The sequence below is a fragment of the Neopelma chrysocephalum genome, unplaced genomic scaffold, assembly GCF_003984885.1.
Source record: "Neopelma chrysocephalum unplaced genomic scaffold, ASM398488v2 Primary Assembly neopelma1_141, whole genome shotgun sequence".
Taxonomy (NCBI): Eukaryota; Metazoa; Chordata; class Aves; order Passeriformes; family Pipridae; genus Neopelma; species Neopelma chrysocephalum.
Genome location: NW_020897803.1, coordinates 144,093 through 164,282, shown reverse-complemented (window position 1 = coordinate 164,282; position 20,190 = coordinate 144,093). Strand labels below are relative to the sequence as shown.

The 20,190-nt window shown below is 64.4% G+C and overlaps 1 protein-coding gene across 1 annotated transcript in view; it reads right to left on the bottom strand.

Annotated features, from left to right (window-relative positions):
• Positions 1–1,325: 1,325 nt before the first annotated feature.
• PDE2A (phosphodiesterase 2A) overlaps positions 1,326–20,190 on the bottom strand; it is a 38,955-nt gene continuing 20,090 nt past the window's right edge. Inside the window, exons 3-31 of the mRNA XM_027699847.1 lie at positions 12,056–12,145; positions 11,447–11,535; positions 11,049–11,158; positions 10,742–10,797; positions 10,600–10,659; positions 10,345–10,504; positions 10,209–10,261; positions 9,681–9,755; positions 9,532–9,573; positions 9,376–9,444; positions 9,146–9,276; positions 8,921–9,032; positions 8,771–8,810; positions 8,138–8,201; positions 7,967–8,045; positions 7,680–7,857; positions 7,426–7,538; positions 7,069–7,146; positions 6,729–6,851; positions 6,472–6,542; positions 6,006–6,128; positions 5,815–5,902; positions 5,653–5,700; positions 5,447–5,521; positions 5,205–5,304; positions 4,912–5,024; positions 4,620–4,658; positions 4,353–4,459; positions 1,326–4,173 (exon numbers count right to left, since the gene is read on the bottom strand). Coding sequence (XP_027555648.1) covers positions 3,948–4,173; positions 4,353–4,459; positions 4,620–4,658; positions 4,912–5,024; positions 5,205–5,304; positions 5,447–5,521; positions 5,653–5,700; positions 5,815–5,902; positions 6,006–6,128; positions 6,472–6,542; positions 6,729–6,851; positions 7,069–7,146; positions 7,426–7,538; positions 7,680–7,857; positions 7,967–8,045; positions 8,138–8,201; positions 8,771–8,810; positions 8,921–9,032; positions 9,146–9,276; positions 9,376–9,444; positions 9,532–9,573; positions 9,681–9,755; positions 10,209–10,261; positions 10,345–10,504; positions 10,600–10,659; positions 10,742–10,797; positions 11,049–11,158; positions 11,447–11,535; positions 12,056–12,145 — 2,712 coding nt within the window. The 3' untranslated portion in view covers positions 1,326–3,947. The remainder of the gene's footprint in view (positions 4,174–4,352; positions 4,460–4,619; positions 4,659–4,911; positions 5,025–5,204; positions 5,305–5,446; positions 5,522–5,652; positions 5,701–5,814; positions 5,903–6,005; positions 6,129–6,471; positions 6,543–6,728; positions 6,852–7,068; positions 7,147–7,425; positions 7,539–7,679; positions 7,858–7,966; positions 8,046–8,137; positions 8,202–8,770; positions 8,811–8,920; positions 9,033–9,145; positions 9,277–9,375; positions 9,445–9,531; positions 9,574–9,680; positions 9,756–10,208; positions 10,262–10,344; positions 10,505–10,599; positions 10,660–10,741; positions 10,798–11,048; positions 11,159–11,446; positions 11,536–12,055; positions 12,146–20,190) is intronic.

The following is a 20,190-nucleotide window of genomic DNA, read 5'->3' as shown; positions in this document are numbered from 1 at the left end:
ATCCCCGCCCCGCCCCCGTCCCGCCCCTCCTCCAATGGGATCCCGCCCTCCCCGCAGGCAGCCCCGCCCCTCCCTCCTCATTGGCTGCCTGCCCGCAGAGCAGCCCAAGGGGAGCGGCCCCGGGGTGACCCCGGTGGGGAACCCCCTCCCCATCCTGCCCCCACGGCCACCCACGGACCGAGGGGCGTCACCCGGGGATGCCCAGGTGGGGTGTCCAGGGCACACCTGCACCCCCAGGGGACACGTGCAGCCCACCTTGGGGACACCCGGGAAGGGGGGACAGGGTGGTGACACAGCCAGGAAGCCCGGGGCGGGCGAGGGTCAGGAGGGGGGGCCGTGATACCCCACGGGAGGACCCTTCCACCCAGGAGGGCGAAGGGACGTCACCGAGGGCACGGAGTCATCAGCGGCAAGAGGCTGGAGCGGGGCAGCTCCTGGCCGGGAGCCCCAGGCCCTGTTCGGGGACTAGTTCGGAGGATTAAAGGGTTTAATCCCGGGGTTTGAACCGCGGCTGGGAGCAGGGCGGGTGGAGGGGGGCAGTTTGGTAGTTTGGGCGGTTTTTCATTCATTCATTCATTGGGCAGTTTTGGCATCTCGGGCAGCGCCAGCGCGTGCCAGCACCAAACCCTCCGGGGACTTCTCCTCCGGCATCAAATTCCATGGCCCGGGATAACTGTCACACTGGGCTGGGATGAAAGCACCGCATTGATCCCGGGTAATAAATTGCTCCTTAGCAGGATGGCGGGGATGAAAACCACAGCTCTGATGCGAGGATGATGGGCAGACTGGGGTGTCTCCTGCCGTGCAGGGATGGCTGCTGGAGCCAGAGGAGCAGCCCAGGGCTGGATCCTGCCCCAGTCCCAGCCCAGGCACAGAGGGGTCCCCGCACAGGCCCCATCCTGCATCCCAGCCCAGGATTCCACTGCAGTCCCAGCCCAAGCTGGTTCCCGCCTGGGCCCAGCCCCTGGCCAGGCGTGGGGAGTCCCCAGCTGGCAGATGGAGGTGGAAAGAGCATCCCAGTGGATTGGAGCATCCTGGGATTCTGGAACATTCCAGGAGGGAACAGGGCGTGGGGGGACCGGAGCAGCTGGGGGGGGCTGGAGCACCCAGGGTGGGGATCAGTGAATCCTGGGGCACTGGAGCATTCCACAGGACTGGAACATCCAGGGAGGGGCTTGAGCTTCCTGGGGGCAGGGGGGTGTCAGAACTACATGGCCCAAGCTTGAGTCGCCCCCCCCCCCCCGAGGGCAATTTTGGAGTGCACGTGTCTCAACTGGAGCCCCTCAGTTCCCAACGAGGCCACCCACCAACCCGTCACGGGGAGGTCGATGTATGAAATTTATTTAGGAAAACCAAAACCCACCAGAAAAGAGAAATAATAATAAAGTAGGAGGAGAAGGGGGTGAAGGAGGTGGAGAGGTTGGAAGAGAAGGAGGAGGAGGAGAGGAGAAAGAGGAGGGAAAAAAGAAGGAGAAAGGGGAGGAGGAGAGGAAGAAAGAGAAGAGTCATCTCCTCCTCAGGCCCCGTTGGAGCCCAGAACAACCAGTGCTGTGAGAGGGAAGGACAGAAAAGCTGGAGGAGGTTTGCACACCCACACACGCCCAGGCACACCCGTGGGTGAGCTGGGCTGGGCTGGCTGCGCTCCCCCCGATCCAGAGGGGTATGTACAGGGGTGGGAGCCAGGAAAGCATCGACCACCTACGCACACCAGCAGCGGGGGCTGGAAAAGCGGGACACAGCTGGGAAACAGGCATCCCTGCGTGACCCCCCGTGCTGTGGTACCCCAGGTGCAGAACCCAAGCGCAGGACACTCCCACATCCACCGGATGGAGAGACCCCTGGGTCAGCACTGGGATGCGGGGCCCTTCTGGGAGCAGTTGTACCCCCCGGCACGTCGGTGCCACAGCCGGGGATGGAGCCGCTGCCCTCCTCTTGCAGCTTGGGGGGTTTGCTGCCTTCTGGGACCCCCCCGGGTGGCACGGGGAAGGGAGAAGGGCTTGAGGGGGCCTTGGGGGCAAAGCCGTGGGCCAGCAGCCAGACGCGGTCACCGGGTGGGTCCCACCAGGGCTGGGGCAAAGCGTCTCGCTCAAGGCATCTCCGAGTAGGTAAGGCAAAAGGAACTCAGGTCACTTGGTCTGCGCGGGGCAGCTCAGCGCTGGGCTCTCCCTGGCTGCTGCAGACACACGCTCCAGGGATCCCGAGAGCACGGGGAAGGCATCGCTTACAGAGGAGCCCGGGAGAGGAGCGGCCTCAGCGTCGCCCAAATCCCGGAGGAACCTGCTGTGCACTGCCGGGGTGGTGCCATGGAGCGCTGCAGAGGAGTGAGGAGGGCACAGCAAATGGCCCCCTGTCCACCCTTGAGCCTGGTGGGACCAGCGTCTGTGGGACCGATGCCAGCAGCGCCAGAATTTCACCACGTGCTGCTCCCATCGCCTGCTCTGGTGGTGAACCCACGCAGCTCCCACGGGCTGGGTGATGCAGCCTGGGGGCTCAGTGCCCCTCAGTCCCTCAGGGCTCAGCTCCCACCCTCACCCCCGACACCCCCTTTGGCTGACCCCCGGCAGGGCGAGCTGCTCACCACGGTTCCCCTGCTCATGGGTGTTTCAAGTGGCTTTGGATGGGGTGACGGAGCCCTGGGTCACACACAGTTGGACCCCCTGGGGCTGAGGGGGTCCACGGGGGTTCAGCTGTGGCACCGGAGGGACCACGGGAAGGTCAGCAAGGTCCACGCACGGTGGTCTGTAGGAGAGGAGGAACCACAAAAGACCACGAGGGTCCGGGTAGGGTGGTCTGCAGGGCCAGAGGAACCACAGGAGGTGGGTGGGGTGCATGCACGGCTGTCAGCACGACAGGGGAGTGGTGGGAGACTATCGGGGTCCATGGACGGCCGGAGTGACCACGGGAGACCAACAGCGTCCGTGCACGGTGCCAAGGAGGAGCAGAGGGAGCCCGGGGCAGGGTCCCTGCACACGGGTCAGTATGGCTGGAGTTGTGAAGCCACTGCGAGCCAGGGGTGTTCCCCACACGCTGGGCACCGGGGAAGCTGCTTGCGGTGAAGAGGCTCCTGGGTGGGCACCACAGGAACACCCCCGCGGCGGGGACACGGCGGGGACACGGCAGGGACACGGATGGGACCGGATGGACCCCCTGCAGAGCACAGTCCCCCCCCCCCCGTGTGTGCACACCAGAAGCAGGGCCCCCAGCCCTGGCACACGTGTAGCCCTTGCAGGGGATGTGGCTGCGTGGGACTGAGCTGGGCGAGGGATGCGAGTCCTTCCGTGGGTGAGTGGATCCAGGGAGGGGGGGATGTCAGCCAACAGATGCTCAGCAGCTACGGGGAAGAGGCCAGAGCAGGTTCTCCGGGGTGGGGCCCAGCAGGGCATGCAGGCACAGTATCCCCATGGCCATCCCGCTCCAGGTGCCTCTTCCCTCCTCCAGCTGGAGCCAACCTCCTGCCGTGGGCCACAGAAACACACACCTCCACTCTGCAGCCACTCCGTGGCTCTCCCACTGCCCCTCGCCATCCTGCCATCCCCCTCTGTCCCGCTGACCCCCACACACCCATTTCAGGGACACTGACCCCTCCAGGGGTGCCTCCACCGAGGACTCATTCTCGTCGTCACCCCACGGGGACAGGGCCTGCAGCCTTAAGGCAGTTTAAAGCACATCCATCCCCCAGCCCCGCAGTGTCCCCCGGTGCTCCCAGCCCACAAGGCAGTGTCCCAGGGCCCACCGGGCGGAGGGGACACCTGGACACCCACCCCAGAGGGAGGAGACAGTCACCCACTGGTGGGGAAGGGCCAGCGGTGGGTGCTGGCAGCACACAGCCCTTGCTGTCGTGGTCCAGAGTCACTGATGTCCCCCCAAAACTCCCCCCCGTGGTTTGGGGGACGAGGCTTGGGGATGCTCCCGGCCCAGCCGTGGCTGTGGCCCCCCCACGGCCTCCCTCACTCGGCCGCAGCCTCGGGGGGCTGCCCCACCTCGGGGTCCAGGCAGCCATTGAGCTGGGGGTCTGGGGCCTGGGGGTCATAGTCCTCGTCCAGAAAGTCCAGGGAGTTGTTGCTGGGCAAGCCTCGGATGGTGAATTTGTGGGAGACCTTGGTCCACTGCTCCCGGTTGCTGGCCACCCGCTCGTAGAGCTCTGCTGCCTTGGGGAACAGGTCCTGCAGCAACCTGGGGGGCGGGGGGTGCACCCCATCAGCACGGGGCTGCACCTCCTCAGCTGGGTGCAGCCCCATCCCTACTGCTCGGAACCCCCACCCAATCTATGCCAGACACCCCGTGCAGCACCCTGAGAGGGGTGGGGGGTGGCAGGGGGTCCCCCCCGCCCCAGAGCCAGCCCCGGGGCTCACTTGTAGATGGGCATGGCGATGTGCTCCATGAAGCTGATCTGCAGCTCGGGGATGTAGGCTTTCTCCCGGTCCATCATCTCCAGAGGGCTGTTTCCCATGGCTTTCTCCTGCACGGAGCCAACAGACGTTAGCCAACAGCGCATGGGGCACTCCCCCACCCCATTCCTGGGCAAGACATCTCTGCTCACCACCCACCACCCACATCCCCTTCTCCCTGGTGCTTGCCAAGGGCGTTGGCCAAGCCCGGCCCTGCCAGGTGGCACCTACCAGGTCACCCTGGGAGAAGAACTCCTTGTAGATCAGCTCCTGCAAGGGAAACGTGTCAGTGCAGGGGGTGCAGCCCGGGCTGACCCCCCAACCCCTGCCCTCCAGACCCCTCCCCATAGCTCTGCATCGGGTAGGGACACAGCCCTGGCACGGGGGCACTGCTGCACCCTCCAGGGTCCTGCGTGGAGGGACCCCCTTCACGAGGGGCAGGGGGGTCCCTGGTGCCGTGCAGGTGACCTGGGGGAGGTTGTGGGGTGGTGTTCAGGGGGCAGCCCCACGGTGTGGCACTCACTGCGATCTTCCTGGTGGTCTTCCAGCCCTTGGTCTGGTCAGAGAGGTCGCAGGAGGTCATGAGCAGGCAGAGCAGCAGGCTGCGGTGCTGCTTGTTCTTGGGGTCATACCCCACTGCGGGCAGAGAGCGGGGAGGGGTTGGAGTGGGGGGCTCAGGAAGGAGCTCCACAGCCCCACCACTCCACACACGAGGACTCTGGGGACAGCCAGGGCCTCCCATGCCACCTCCCAGCTTCGGTGGGACGAGTTCCCACCACCCCCCCCAGTCCCAATCTCAATCCCGGGGGGCTTCACCTTCTGCCATTTTCTGGAGGTCCTTGAAGATGCGGAGGTGGTGGGCCAGGTCAGTGGCCAGGATGATGTCCCTCATCAGGTCCAGCATGCGCTGGTAGTCCTGTGGACAAGGCAGCTGCCGTGACCGGCTCTGTGCCCCTGCCAGCTCCCGCATCCCCAGGGATCCAGGGGTGGGGAGCTGGGGGTCTGGAGGGGACGCAGGGGCTCAGCACGGGCAGGGGGTGGCCCGGGAGGGGCGTCACCTTTCGGGAGAAGTGGTCAAAGATGTTGCAGCCTTGGCTGTTGAGGATGGCGATGGCTTGGGCAAAGTGATGCCTCTGCAGGAGAAACCAGGATGGTGGGAGCAGGCAGGGAGCAGGCAGGGAGCAGGTAGGGAGCAGGCAGGGATGCTGGCATACAGCCAGAACCCCAGAGAGCAAGGCAGGGGGAGGTCTGGGGGGGGTCTTACCTCCATGACAGAACCCTCGGAGCTGTAGAGCGCGGCCAGGACCGATTTCTGCAAGGCAGAGCAGCCGGAGTGATGGAGCTATGGGGGCGAGGAGGCCCCCCAGCTCTGCCCCTGTCCCCGTGCCCCCCACCCCTGCCCATCCCGGCGCTGGGCTCGGCTCACCGAGGCCACCTGGAAGGAGTTATTGGTGCCTCTGTGGTCCAGGTCGTGGCACATGCAGGAGATGAAGAGGGCAAAGATCTCGATGTCTCTGGGGAGGGGGAGGAGGGAAACTGAGGGAGGCAGGAGGGCAGGGAGCACCCCAGCTGGGCCAGGGGATGAGGGACGAGGGCAGGGATGGCGCCTGGCCTTACTCCAGATAGTTGACAAGCTCCAGGTTCTTGTAGAGCAGGTAGCAGAAGTGGGAGACGGAGAAGGCGTGCATCCAGTTGTGGTAGGGCGGGTCACGGTACCCCTTCTTCACCATCAGGCAGAACCTGGCAGGGGAACGGGCCCAGGCAGGGTGAGTCTCACCCCCTGGGGACCTCCACCTGGCCAGCTGTCCCCCGGGCAGTCATGGGGTTGGGGATGGAGAATGGGACGGGGATGAGGATGGGATGGGTTGGGAATGGGGAAAGGGACAGGGATGGGGACAGGGAAGGTGGATCATGATGTGGATGTGGTTGTGGATAGGCACTGGGACAGGGACAGAGATGGGAATGTGGATGGGGATGGAGACAGGGAAGGGAACAGGGAAAGGAGTGGGATAGGGGCAGGGAAGGTGGACGGTGACGAGGATGGGGATGAGAAGGTGGATAGTGGAGAAGGATTGGGACCCACCTGGTGAGCGTCTGACGGTCCATCTTGTAGTTGTTGATGAAGTTCATGTCCTGCAGCATGCTCAGGATGGCCTGCAGAGGGGACAGGGTGGGTGGCAGGGGGTGACAACGCCCACCATGAGCCACCCCTGCCCGGCAGGGAAATGCTCAGGGATGCAGCCACATTCCCCCACCCCGGCCCCCCAGGGCTGATGTAGGTGACCTGACAGAGGGCAGCAGGGGACAGTGGCAGCTGAGGACTATCCCCACAGCCCTCACCATGGAGGTGTCGTCCTCGGGCAGGGAGCGTGGTGTGTAGGTGAAGCTGGCGAAGTTGGGGTCAATGGTGGACACGGGCTGGATGCCCTCGCTCAGCAGCTTGGTGTACTCATCATCTGACACCTGCGGGAGCCAGAGCCGGTGGGGGTGACCACCCACGCTGTGACCAGGTCCCCAGAGTGACCCAAGGGCCACATGAGCCACAGCGAGAGCAGAGAGCCCTGGGATATCAATGCCACCTCACCGTGCCACCACCTCGGGGTGAAGCGTGGGGGCACCACCCTGGGAGCAGGGGTCCCACCCCGTCCCCATCCCCGCCCCCGTCCTCGTGCCACCTCACCTTCATGTGGTACATCATCATCTCGTTGGCCAGGTGGCTTCGGTACTGTGCCTCGTTCACCTTCTTGTACAGCAGGGACTGTGGGGCAGGATCAGGGTACAGGAGCGTTGGGGGTGGGCAGACACCCTCCAGCACCCCCAGCCCACCCCGGCACCCCAGCACATCCTCATCCCCACGTCTGCCCTCCCTGGCACCCCAGCACATCCTCATCCCCACGTCTGCCCTCCCCAGCCCACGGCCACCTGTCCCCACAGAACAGGGACCACACACACGTCCCCCCGTCCCTCTGTGCTGTGGCAGAGCCAGGGTCCCCCCCGTGTGTGACCCTCCCCAGGCTGGGCACCCCCCGGCACACACGTGGGCGATGCTGATGCCGCAGTAGATGGAGAAGGCGGTGGCCAGGTCCTCGTCGAACTTGCTGAACCAGGGGCCGTTGATCTTGTTGACCAGCTCCGCTACCCCGATGACCTCTGGAGCAGAGGGGGGGGGCAATGGGGGGGTCAGGCCCGTGTGTGGGGACAGTGGCACGTCCACGTGACGGGTGACCAGACCCCCACGTGCTGACGGAGGCACCCCCGTGTGCCCCCCGTGTGCCCCCCTCGCCCCCTCACCCTGGTTCTCGTTCTTGATGGGGAAGCAGAGGATGTTGCGGGTGCGGAAGCCGGTGCTGTCGTCCACCCCGCGGTAGAAGAGCGGGTGTGAGTAGGCGTCCTTGATGTTCAGGATCTTGCCGGTGGTGGCCACGTGCCCGGCGATGCCCTGGTCCGCCGGGATGCGGATCTCGTAGCTCTGCGGGTTGGGGGGTTGGGGGGGGGAGGGCGTCACCAGCAAGGCTTGGGGGGGCGGGACACACCCCCGGACCGCCCGAGCCCACCCACCCCGCCGGCCCCGCGCTCACCTCGTCGTCCACCACGCCGCCGTCGAACACCTTGGCCACCAGCTCGTGGCTGAGCCGGTCCAGCAGGAACACGGAGCATCTGCAAGGGGCGCCGGGGCCGTTGGCACGCACAGGGCAGCCCGGTGTGTCCCCTCCGTGCTCCCCCACCCCCGTGCCCCCCCTCCCGCTCACATCTCGGCGTTGCTGAGGTTCCGCGCCTCCGTGATGATCTCCTGGAGCAGGACGGACACGTCGTCTGTGGGGGGTGCAGGGCAGGGTCAGGGACCCCCGGAGGGGCAGCACGGCCCCCCCACCCCACACTCGGGCGATGGAAGGGGGGGGCCCAGCTCAGGGGCACAGCAGGAAGGCTGGGGGGGCACGGATGGACAGGGCTCTGCGTGTGTGTGTGTGACACGTGAGCAGCACAGGCGTGTGTGCAGCAGCACCTATGTGTGTGCAGCAGTGCCCATACGTGTGTGCAGCAGTGCCCATACGTGTGTGCAGCACCCATACATGTGTGCAGCAGTGCCCATACGTGTGTGCAGCAGTGCCCATACATGTGTGCAGCAGTGCCCATGCGTGTGTGCAGCACATGTGTGTGTTCTGCAGCAGCACGTGTGCACACGTGTTTCCAAGAGCTCCGTGGTCATGCTACATGCACACGTGCAGCCATGCAGCGTCACTGTATGCCAGGCTCTGTGCCAGCTCATGTCACCCTTTCTGTGACCCTCCCCCAGCAAGGGGACAGGGTCCTCCCTGGCTGGGAACAGACCCCAGTGCCCCCCGTGTGCTCCCCTGCCACGCGGGGCTCTCCCGTGCACCTACCCAGGTGGGTGAAGAGGTTCTTGGCCACCTGCAGCAGAGCCTGGGGGGACAGAGGGGATGCCATCAGTGACCAGCACGAGGTGGGACACACACACACACACACACACACACACACACACGTGTGTGTGACACGGCCCCACGGGCGCTCACCTGGCACTCGCACTTGAGCTTCTGCTCCTTCTGGAAGGCCAAGGTGCTCGTGAGCACCGTGGAGGTGTAGCAGAAGCAGTGCTGGATCTTGTGCTCATCCGTGTCCGTGTAGCTGGCGGGGGGGACACCTTAGTTCCCTGTACCCCACTGGCCACCCCCCTTCCTCCAGCTCCCCCAAAGCCAGGGGGTGCAGCCCCACGGAGCCCCGGCCAAGCCGCCGCTCACCTCTCCCCGCTCAGCTTGTTGAAGGCGCAGGCCAGTGCCACCACCTGGGAGGTGGCCCGGCTGATGACGGGGACGCAGAGCATGGAGGTGACCTCGCAGCCCAACATGCTGCTCAGCTGCTTGTGCTCCTCCTGCGGGCAGAGGTGAGGCGGGGGTGGAACCGGCACCGGGAGGCACCGCAGTGACCCCCGTGTGTCCCCAGGGGCGGGGGGGACACGGCCGGCACCCACCTCGCTGATGTCCTTCAGGGTGATGGGCTTCTTGTCCTCCACCACCTGCCCCAGGCGCCCGAAGGTGAGCTGCAGGGCGGAGGGATGAGTGAGCCCGCGGTACCTCCTGCCCGCCCCCCCGGACCCCCCGCCCCTCACCACGCGCGCCCCCCTCACCGAAAAGCTGATCTCCTCCTCCAGGACACGGTCCCCCACCACCTGCGGGAGATGGGGGGAAGGAGGTGCCCGTGAGGATGACGCCGTGCTCGGGGGGTGCCGTGGCACCCGCTGGGGGGTCGGGGCTGGGAGACCCTCGTGGCACCCACCTGGCAGAAGAGCTGGTGGTTGTCCTCGGAGACGAGCAGGAGGCAGCAGCACAGCGACTGGGTCTCCTGCTTCAGCTGAAGGGACGGCAGGGGATCAGTGCCCCGGCCTGTCCTGAGCGCTCCCAGGGCAGGATCCGGCCCCTCCTCTGCCTCCCTGTGCCCGGGGCACCCACACGTGCCACGCAAAACCAGGTGCCCCGCCCCAGAACCTCCTCCCTGTGCCTGGGCAGGGTCCCTCTGGAGATCACCGATGGCAAGGGCAAGGCTGTTCACTGGACGCTACTGAGGGTTGTGTGCAGGGTGCTAGAGAGCAGTTTTTGGGGTGAGGGTGGCACTGTTGCTCTGGAGACTATGGATGGCTATGATGAAGCCGTTCACTCTGGTCACAGCTGGTGACTGCACAGCTGACCCTCGAGGCATTTCTCTGCTTTGGGGGATTTTCCTCTGCTTTGGAATAAAACAGGGCTCCCCGGTGTGTCCCGGGGCTCGGGGCAGGTGGGGCTCGGGGCCGGCGGGGGCACTACTCACGTAGTTGATGACTTTGAGCTGCAGCGAGGCGGCGTCCAGGTCATAGAGCTCACCTGTTGGAGCGGTCCCAGTGCCGTGAGGGGCCGGGCACGGCTCCACCCCGCGCACAGACACCCCTCCCAGAGCCCCCGCTCACCACAGAGCTGCAGGATCTTGCAGTCCAGCTCGCTGTAGCTGCTCTCGGGCGCCTTCTCGGGCTTGGCCAGGGACGTCTGGGAGGAACTGGTGGAGAGGCTGACCTGCGGCCAGGGCTGCAGCTTCTGCAGGGCTTGCAGGCGCCGGAATGCCACCAGGGCCTGCGAGTGGGGCAGAAAAGACGAGGAACAGCAAGGCTTGGGGGGGTCACAGGTCCCCAGGCGGCGGGTCCCACAGCGCAGAGGGAGTCACTCACATGCCTCTCCAGTGCACGAAGGTTCTGCTCATCCGAGTCACTCAGCTGGCCACAGTGCACCTGGAGGGGGAGTGATGTGAGGGCCCCTGTGTCCGGGCCCTGGCTCTGTCCTCCAGGGTCCTGCCCACGTCCCCACACTCACCAGGATGACACACACCACGGCCCCACTGTTCTTGTCCACCAGTGGGATGATGAGCACTGCGAGAGAGAGAGGGTCAGTCCTGGGTGGGCCCCAGGGGCAGCCCAGGGCTGTGGAGCTCAGCTCTGGGGGTACATGTCCTCACTGTGCCCCCATGTGCCGTGACCCACCCACCCAGGGATCCTCCCCTGCAACCCTCCATCCACCCACCAACCCATTTATCCATCCATTCATCCTTCCACCCTTCCACCCATCCCTCCACCTACCCACCACCCGTCCCCCGAAGCCCCCCTGTCCCCGCAGCCCCCACCTTGTGTGCCAGGGGCCAGGGGCGCTGCCAGGGGGCCCAGGTGCCGGCCAGGGAGCTCTGCAGGGAGCAGCCCCCCGCATTCCAGCCGCTTCTGCTTCCGCACAGCATCCCTGCGGGGACAGGGGCACCTTGAGAACCCCCCGGGAAGGGCACCCGGGCAGAGAAACCCCTGGAAAGGGGCAACCTCCCGGGCAGGGACACGCGTGTCCCTGCACACGCACACACACAGCTCCTGCGCACACGTGTGCACATCCAGGATGAGGATGAGGACGGGAAGGGAAAGGAGATGGGCACGAGGATGGAGCTGGGATGAGGACGGGGTGGGGTCAGGGATGGGAAACCTCGTGCCACGCCCGTGTGCCCACGCCCAGGCCGGGGGGGGGGGAGGCCAAGCTCACCTGAGCTTCCCGTCGGGGGGCAGCTCGTGGGGAGGGTCGTCGCAGAGCAGCCGCGTGTCCCCATCCAGCAGGTAGATGTAGACGTGCTCCTGGGGGCGGGGGGGCAGCACACACGGGTGTGCAAACACGCGTGCACACCCACACACGTGTACACCCACACTTGCACACACACTCGTGAATACATCCTGAACACACACACAGAGTCATGCATGTGTGCACCTGGACACACGTGCACACACCTGGACACGTGTGCACTGTTCACACGCAGCCAGGGCCAGGGCTCCCCGTGGAATGGCTCTGGCACAGCGCTCACCAGCACCAGGGCCATCGGGATCAGGGCCACCAGCACCCCCAGGGACACCAGCACCCTCGGGCCACCACGAGCACCAGGGCCACCACCAGCACCCTGGCCCATACAGGGGGAGAATTCTGCAGAGGGACGGGGACAGGGAGACCCCACCCCAGGCTCGACCCCAGAAACAACCGAAGAAATCAAGCAACGAATCCACCCTCCATCCCCTCCCGGGGCTCCCCCCAGCCCAGGGGGTCTCAGCAACCCCACAACTTCCAGGATGCTCTGCCCCCTGCTCCCCCCAGGCCCCCACGTACCACGGCGGGCAGCAGGGTGACGAGGGCGTGGCGGAGGGCATCCCGCAGGGCAGGGGCATCCAGGGCAGCGCCCAGGCTCAGCAGAGCATCCTGCAGAGAGGGCACAGCACAACGGGGCGTCACCGGGGCCCCACACCACAGGGAGGGGCACTGCGGCACCCCCCCTCCCTCACCCCACCCTGACACGGGTCCTCCTGCCCTCAGACCCCTGGCAGCTGCCTCCAGCCTGCCTGGAGCCCTTTGGGGGGCCGAACCCTCCTGTTGTGGTCAATCCATGATGGGGGATACGGACACATCCCAGAAAGGGGGGAGGCTTTGGTGCTGAGCCACACTGCCCTCGGTGCTAGCCATGCCATACAGCACCACTGGGAAGAGAAATGGGACAGGATGGATAAAAGCTCATCTGGGGATTAACAACCCCGCGGAGGGATGGAGGTGTTGGGATAGACACATGGAAAAGCTGGGGGGCACAGGGGCCTCCGTGGTACAACCCTCCCAGCTCTGCTCCTGCCTCCAGCCCTCGCCTGGGAGACCAGGATGAGGATGACGTGATGATGGGAGCAGCGGATGCTCCGAGTCAGACACCAGATAATAGCTTTGGGATTTGCTCTTCCTTCAGCCCCAGCTCTGCCAGGCAGCTCCAGGCTGCATCCCTGACAACCAGACCTGGGGGCCGTTCCCAACCCTGCCCCCGGGGATCCCAGCAGGGACACCCTCGGCCATGGAGAGGGATCCGAGCGGCGGTGGGAGCGCGGCTGGAGGCGAGGGTGCTTCCGGCTGGAGACATGGGCGCTGGATGTTATTCCAACAGGGCCGCATCTCCAGTCACTTACACACACTGGAGACACATGCACTGTAGAATACAGCCAGGCCTGGGCCGGGCGGCCGTCCTGCCATCCCTCTGTCCCACCGGATCCTCCGCAGCGGCCCCCCCGGGGGCGGGGGGAGATGGGGCAAAGCCTGGGCAGGACCCCCGGGTCTGCCTGGGGCATCACGTGCCGGTGGCACACTTGGCATGGGGACAGACAGGTGGCAACTGGACACGGGTGGTGGCTTTAATAGGGCCGGGAATGCGGGTCCCTCTCTGGAGTGGTGAGGGGAAAGCTGCAGGAGCTAAAAAAAGATATTCCCAGGATGAGGCGAGAGCGGCGCAGGCAGGCGGGGAAGTTTGCAGAGGAGGAGGCAGGGGGAGTGAGGGTGGGCTGGGAAGGGCATCACACTCATTCCACTTGTTCCACTCATGCCAATAAACAGCTCATCCCACTCACCCCATTGTCCCACTCAGCCAACTCACCATATTAATCTAGCTCATCCTACTCATCCCGTTCAATGGCTCATCCAACTCAAGTGCTTGTCCCACTCATCCTGCTCATCCCACTCAACCACTCATCCCCCTTATCCCACTCTTGTCCCATGCATCCAGCTCGCCCCGCTCGTCCCACTCAACGGCTCATCCCACTCGTACCACTCGTCCTGCTCATTCCACTTGTTCCACTCATCCCACTTACCCCACTCGTCCCATTTGTCCCACTCATCCCAGCCCAGAGCAGGGCTTTGCCCCGACACCCTCACCCTCTGTGACCCCATGTCCCTCAGGCCTGGGGGTGCTGCAGCCCTGCTCTGGGGGCTCTGCTGGGACACATCCTGGGCCTGGAGCCAGCACAGCCACGTCCTGGGTGTTGCCATAACCAGCCTCTCCCATGGGGTTCCCCATGTCCCACTCCCAGAGCTCCATGCCATGGGCCCCATCCAGGCACCACCCCAGTTTGGGTGAGGCTCCTCCAGATCCATCTCTACTCCACGGATGCCAGGGCATTTGGATGCATCCCTGGTGCCATGGGATGCTCCAGCACCAGCACGGAGATGAAGCTATTGGCTACCCCATGCCTGTCACCGGGAATGTCACCAGGACCCACCAAGCCGGGCTCATCCAGCTCTGTACCTGCACCCCTCTCCCAGGGGGCAGTTCCCAGTGCCTGCTCCGCATCCCAGCTTCCATGGAGAGCAGAGCTATGGTAATGCTTCCCAGGGGGGCACGGCGGGTTAATTAACTGCACCGAAACAGGAGGAGGCACAGAGGGATTGCAATTCCCAGCTGCTGAAGCAGAGCCTGGTGCCCTCATCAGAGCCTGATGCCCTCATCCCAAGCACTGCACACCCAGCAGCTCCGGAGAAAAATACTACCTGGAGACGGGCATGGAGAGGACTTTGGGAACAGATCCAAGGACAGGGTGTGGGGCAGGGGACGTGGCATGGTATCACCAACAACCCCAGGAGCTGAGGATGCTGCTGCTGCAGAGCAGGTGAGCAGTGCCCTGTCCCTGTCCAGGTTCCTGCCTTGTCCCCATGGCGCACTCACATGGCCCCGTGGGACTCTCACCCCCGGAATGTTGTCACCCTTGCTCTGGCCTGAGAGGGCAGGGATGCTGGTCTCGCCCTGCTGAACTCCTGAGCTGACAGGGTGACCCTGAGGACCGTGATGCCAGCAGGAATTCTGCCAGCTGCCCTTGGCCAGCATCCCATGGTGCGGTGCAACACCAGAGCCGTATCTGCCTCAGTGTTCCTGCTGGAGCTGCTGGGTGATTAATGAACTCATTCATCTCCTTAGAGTAAGGATCTGTCTCTGCTCCAACACAGACTCCTGCTCTGGCTCCAGCAAAGCCAAATCCCACCACAGCCCAGCCTCCGGAGCACTGCCTGCTCTCCCTGCCACGGAAAATGGCCCTTTTTCATTTTCCCTCTATTTTTCCCCCACTTTTTCCCTTTGGAGAGTGGCAGCAGCATCCCATCCCCAGCCATAAGGTGGTGGGAAACCCCAGCACAGTCCTCCCAACACCCATTCCAGGCTTACACAGACCCAGCTGGGATGGAAAAGCAGCTTTTCCCTCCCGGTGGAGGGAATTCAGCAGCAGTGAAAGGGAGGCTGTCTCTCCTTTTTTCGAGAGGGACAGCCACGTCTGTGCCCTGCTCCCCACACTGGCCACAGCACAGGGGTTTGTCCCCCTGACACTCTCAGCCCCCCTGGATGTTTATGGAATAGGGAAATCCCATCCTGGATGGCTTCCTGTCAGGAAAGGCTCATTTCACACCTGCTATGGGGAGAGTGGGGAGGACACCAAGGGTTTGGGGGGGTCTCACTGACCTCACAGGGTCTCAGTCCCTGGCCTTGCACCCCTTCCCCTGGCCTTGCTCCTGGGAGATGAGTGGAGACCCCCAGGGTGAGGAGGAGCCCCCAGGAGCAGGTAGAGGCCAGATCCAGCGCAGTGAGGAACCCACTGGGGTGTGCAGCCCCCTTGAGGGTACCTGGAATTTGGGATCTCTCCCAGGAGGGGACACTTGGCCACTTGGCAAGTAGAGCTTGTGCCAGGCAGAGCTCAAATCCAGGACCTGCCATCCACAGGACCCTTCTTTAGCCACGGGGAAGCCGAGCCAGGCAGCAATGCCCAGTGCCTGGGAGCATCCTGCTCCCCGGGGAACGCTGAGCCAGGCTGCAGGACCCCCACCCTGCCTTGCAAGGGGATCCTGGGCCGAGGGGGCCCCAGATGGATCCTGCCATCGCTGCTGGAGCACCCATGGGTGCTGGCTCCACAGGAGGGTGCTGGCAGCAGACCAGGCTTGCATGGCAGGCTTCTGCCACATCCCTCCCCAAGGAACCTCGAGGAAGTGAATCATCTCCCCGCCAAGCTTCCAGCCCAGCTTTGCTGTAAAGATTCCAAGTAAATGATCTGCCAGAGGTGACCCCTGGAGCTCGAGGCGTCCATCTCACTTGGAGCCCTCGGAGCTCAGCTCCTGCCCCTCCACTGGGACTCCTTCCACCGGGGAACGCAAGGGAAATGAGCCCAATTAATTCTGGCAGTGGATTATTAGTGCATTAGCCCCTGCCTGAGCGATCACCTCTGGGATGGAGCTGGACATCACTCCGTCTGGACAACTTCACCCCCAGTTGGGGACCCCAAATCAGATTAGAGCATCCAAGATGCTGACTGCACAGCTATCCGTGCCCGTGGGCAGTGCATCCCGGGACCCACAGCCCATCCGTGTGCTTCCTGGTGGGTTTGCCAGGCCCGGGGTGCAAAGGGATGGGGACGCTTGGGAGCGCAGAATACAGCAAGGAGGGGTCTGGGGCAGGGAAAAGGACCCCCCTGCAGCCCCTCTCACACCAGCCCCATGTCTCTCATAGGGGGTTTGCAGGCTTCGAGGACAGCGGAGCTGCTCCCCAGGGCATTCCCCATGGAGCAGAGCCTTGGATGAGGAGGGTGACCCTGGGGTCCCCCCATCGCAGTCCCACCAAGCTGGGGCTGGGGGCTCAGGGCTCCCTCTCACTGTGGGCTCTTCACATGGGATGCACTTTTAGCGGCCAGCCTCTAGATCTTGTTATATCTGACAGTCAAAAAGCAAAATCCTGCTCAGATTCCTGGGAGGCAGCCCCCACCTCCACCGGCACAGCCCCTCACTGCTCCCCACCCTGGGGCCCTGGCCAGGCAGGGACACCCACACCCTCTCCTATGCCCCAGTTCCACCTTTTCCCATCGCTTTCACCTTTCCAGGAAAAGTGGTGGGGAAACTTCCTCCCCTCCCTCCTCCCGTTCAAGGAGAAAGATGCTGGTCCAGGACCCCCCTTTGCCCCCCCCCCCCCCCCCCGTTGCAGCCGGGGCCGTCTCCAAGCGCACGGGGACGGATGTCCCTGCCTTTGTCACCCCTCCGGCGCGCGGCCGCGGGGTGACAGCGCCAGGGGGAGCAGCCGATCCCCCCCGGGCCCCCCCAGGCTGAGCCACAGCTGCCAGCAAACGCCCAGCCCGCGCCCGCGCCGCCCTGCCCAAGCATTTGCCGAGCAATCTGGCGGCGTTAAAAATATCCCAAAATATCCCCGAGCCGTGATTCATCCTCCTCTCCCGCCTCCGGCGATGCTGAGCCCCCCCCCCCAGCCCCACTCCCCTCCCGGGGGGATGCTCCCCCCCGGCTGCCCGGCCCCGTGCTCCGGCCCGGGCAGTTAAATATAGCCGAGCCCCGGCCGTGTGTTGGCAACGCGGGGCTGACAACGGGGCCGGGCGGGAGCATCCCCGGCCTCTCACCCCGCGGTGCCAGGGGGGCACTGAGGCACGGAGCGGGGGAGCGACTCCTGAAGGCAGCAGGTTGCAGCTTTTCTGCGGGCAGAGCGACACGGCGAACACCCCGTCACCCTGTCCCTGCCCGCCCCCACCCTGCTCCCTCCCACGGCCGCAATTTCCCTGGGAATCCTCTCCACAGGGCTGAGGAAACAGCGTTCCTGCTACCCCCAGCTCTGCCATGGGCCGGGTGACGCTGCTGAAAAACCTGTCATCGATTCGGGCTTCTTTCCTCAGCCCCACAGCCACAATTCCCTGGGGAATCCTCTCCGCAGTGGTGGGGAAGCAGAGGCAGAATCCCTGATCCTCCTCCAGCAGCATCCCTGATCCCCCTCCAGCAGCATCCCTGATAACCCTCCAGCAGCATCCCTGGTAACCCTCCAGCAGCATCCTTGGGGCAAGGTCCGCGGCAGCAGAGGATGGAGGGACGGATGGAGGGATGGATGGAGGTGAGGGCTGGCAGCTCTGCCCAACTCCGGCCGGGAAGCCATCCATCCATCTCCTCCCGGCCCCGTCCTCGCTCCCAAATTACATTGCTTTAATCTAATCAGGCAGCAACAACCTGTAACCCACGGTAGCTCCTTAATTACCTCATCTTTTCCAGGGGGATAATGAGGGCAAACGGGAAGGAAACACTTCTGGGATCTCTGGTCTCCCCGTGGTCGTTTGCCTGGGGTCCTGGCAATGGATGGATGGGGAGCAGGGGCCAGGGTGCAGGAGCCTGGCACAGAACCACCCTGGCACAGAACCACCCTGGCACAGAACCACCCTGGCACCCAGCAATCCGTGCCGAGGCTTCCCAGGGCTGGGGGTTGCAAACCCGTGGAATCAACCATCCCAAAAAAGCACAAAAGGGGCCCTGCATGCCTGTGCCTGCCTCAGTTTCCATGTCTGTGGAGGTTCCCTGCCTCGGTTTCCCCACCTGCAGAGGGTCACAGCCATGCAAGACCTTCTCGGGGTGGCTCTGGAGTTGGGTCCAGGTGGGATGAGCCATGCTGAGCCCAGCACCTCCCCAGAGCTCGGGGCATCCCTCAGCCCATCCTCCTCCTCCTCCTCACCCATGCATCAGCCTCGCCGGGGCCTGTCATGCTCACGCTGCACAGGGCACTTGCACAGACCCCATGCAGGTGGAATTTCCACAGCCCAGAACCAGGCAGACACTGCTCCCCGTGGACCCTGCACGTTCTCAGCGGGACTTTTTACTGATCCGAGCAAATTTCCCGACCTCTGGCACCCCCTGAGCCCTCGGGGTGCTCCTAATCCATCCCCCCACATCCCAGCCCAGCCCCCCGTGGTCGAGGGAATGGGGCCAGAGTCAAGGTTGCTTCCTGTTGATGTCCCTTTGTCAGGCAGGACAAACAGGGACTGCAGCCGCTCTCCTCAAGGATTTCCGTCCCCAGAACATCGTGGCCTTCTTGGAACAGCCAACACTGGCTAATGATCTGTCACTGCTTTGTCCCTAATTAGTTCACTGTTCTAAGGAGGGAGGTGGCCAGCGCTGGGGGTCCCACTGTCACTTGTCCCTAACCCATGTCCCAGGGTGTGGAGGGGGACAGGGACACCACTCAGCCCCGTCACTTGTCCCTAAGCCATGGCGAGCAGAGGGTCACAGGCTGTCCTGTGGCAGCCACAGGAAAACTGCTCCGTGGTTAGAAGCACCCCTGGTATGAGGATGCCTTCGCCCTGAAGGGGACAGACATCCCAGCACCCAGCTGGCACCAAGCCTCGGGTGCTGGCACTGCCAGGAGTGCTAGGAGGCAGCTGGCATGATGTGCATCCCTGGGACATGGCATTCCTGGAAAGATTTCCCTGGCGCACGGTCCCCTTCCCATCCCCACTGGCCACCGGCACCTCCCAGCCAGGTTTCCAGGACTTTCCTTGGTGTTTCCTAGTGGATTAGCCATGCCAGGACTCCTCTCCGGGCCTGGCTCTGCTTGGGAGCATCGTGGCACAGCTCTGGAGGTGCAGCCAGAGTGGGGCTCATGGGGTCAGGGACATCCAGGTCCCACGCAGGAGGAACGGGGAGCAGTGGGATGGGAAGGGGAATGCGGCATTCCCACATCCATCCCTGCAACCCCTCCTGGCACGGCTGGCGCTAATGGGATCTGCACAGTGATTAGGGACCTCATTTGTCAGCCCCTGATGGGATCTGGGAAAATTGAATTGCCAGGCATCTGCAGCTGGGGAGGAATTCGATTTGGGGCAGCACTCCGGAGCAGGGCGTGGGGGGCAGGCAGAGCTGCCTCCCCCTGGGGCTCCGCTCTCCCCGCACGGGGACCGCTCTTGTTTTCCATGTCTGTGAGGGTTTGATGATGGGATCCAGTTCTTGGCTGCCAGGAAGGGGTCTAGGAATCACAGGGGTCTCACTACTCAGGTGGGGAAACTGAGGCACAGCCAGGAGAAGCCCAAAGCCTGTTACATGGGGAAGGGATCACAGTGCTGGTGTTTAATGGGTCAGAACCCAGCCAGGGGTTTGGCCTCCAGCCCTCCTCGTCTATGGGGGGTCCCAAAGCCACGTCCAGGGCACCCAAAGCTGCCAGGCATCCTGCACCCGCCAGAGCCGGGCTGGAAGCAGTGACCTCCTCTCCTGCAGCAGGAAGAGGGACACTCGGGAGGCAGCGCTGCTCCCTGGCATTTCCCACCCCACCTGCACCCCTCGGGCAGGTCCCCACCATCCTCTCCCCAATATCCATGGGGTGGCCAGGGTAGGGATGCAATCAGATTCAGCTGCAAAGATCCCAGCCCAGTCCTCGAATTTATGGACTTGGCTCCGAGAGGGGCCCCCCCAGACTCGGCCCTGCGGGGGATCCCAGCCCATCACCTCCCTGCCAAATGTCACAGCTGGGCTCCAAAAAGCCAAGGTCACCCACAGGGCCTGTCACGGTCTGGGGGAGATGCCACTATGCCATCCTGATGGGGTGCAGCAGGAGCATACTGATCCCAGCTCCCCCTGCCTGGGGGCAGCAGGAACACCCCCATCCCAGCTCCCCCTGCCCAGAGTGCAGCAGGAACACCCCCATCCCAGCTCCC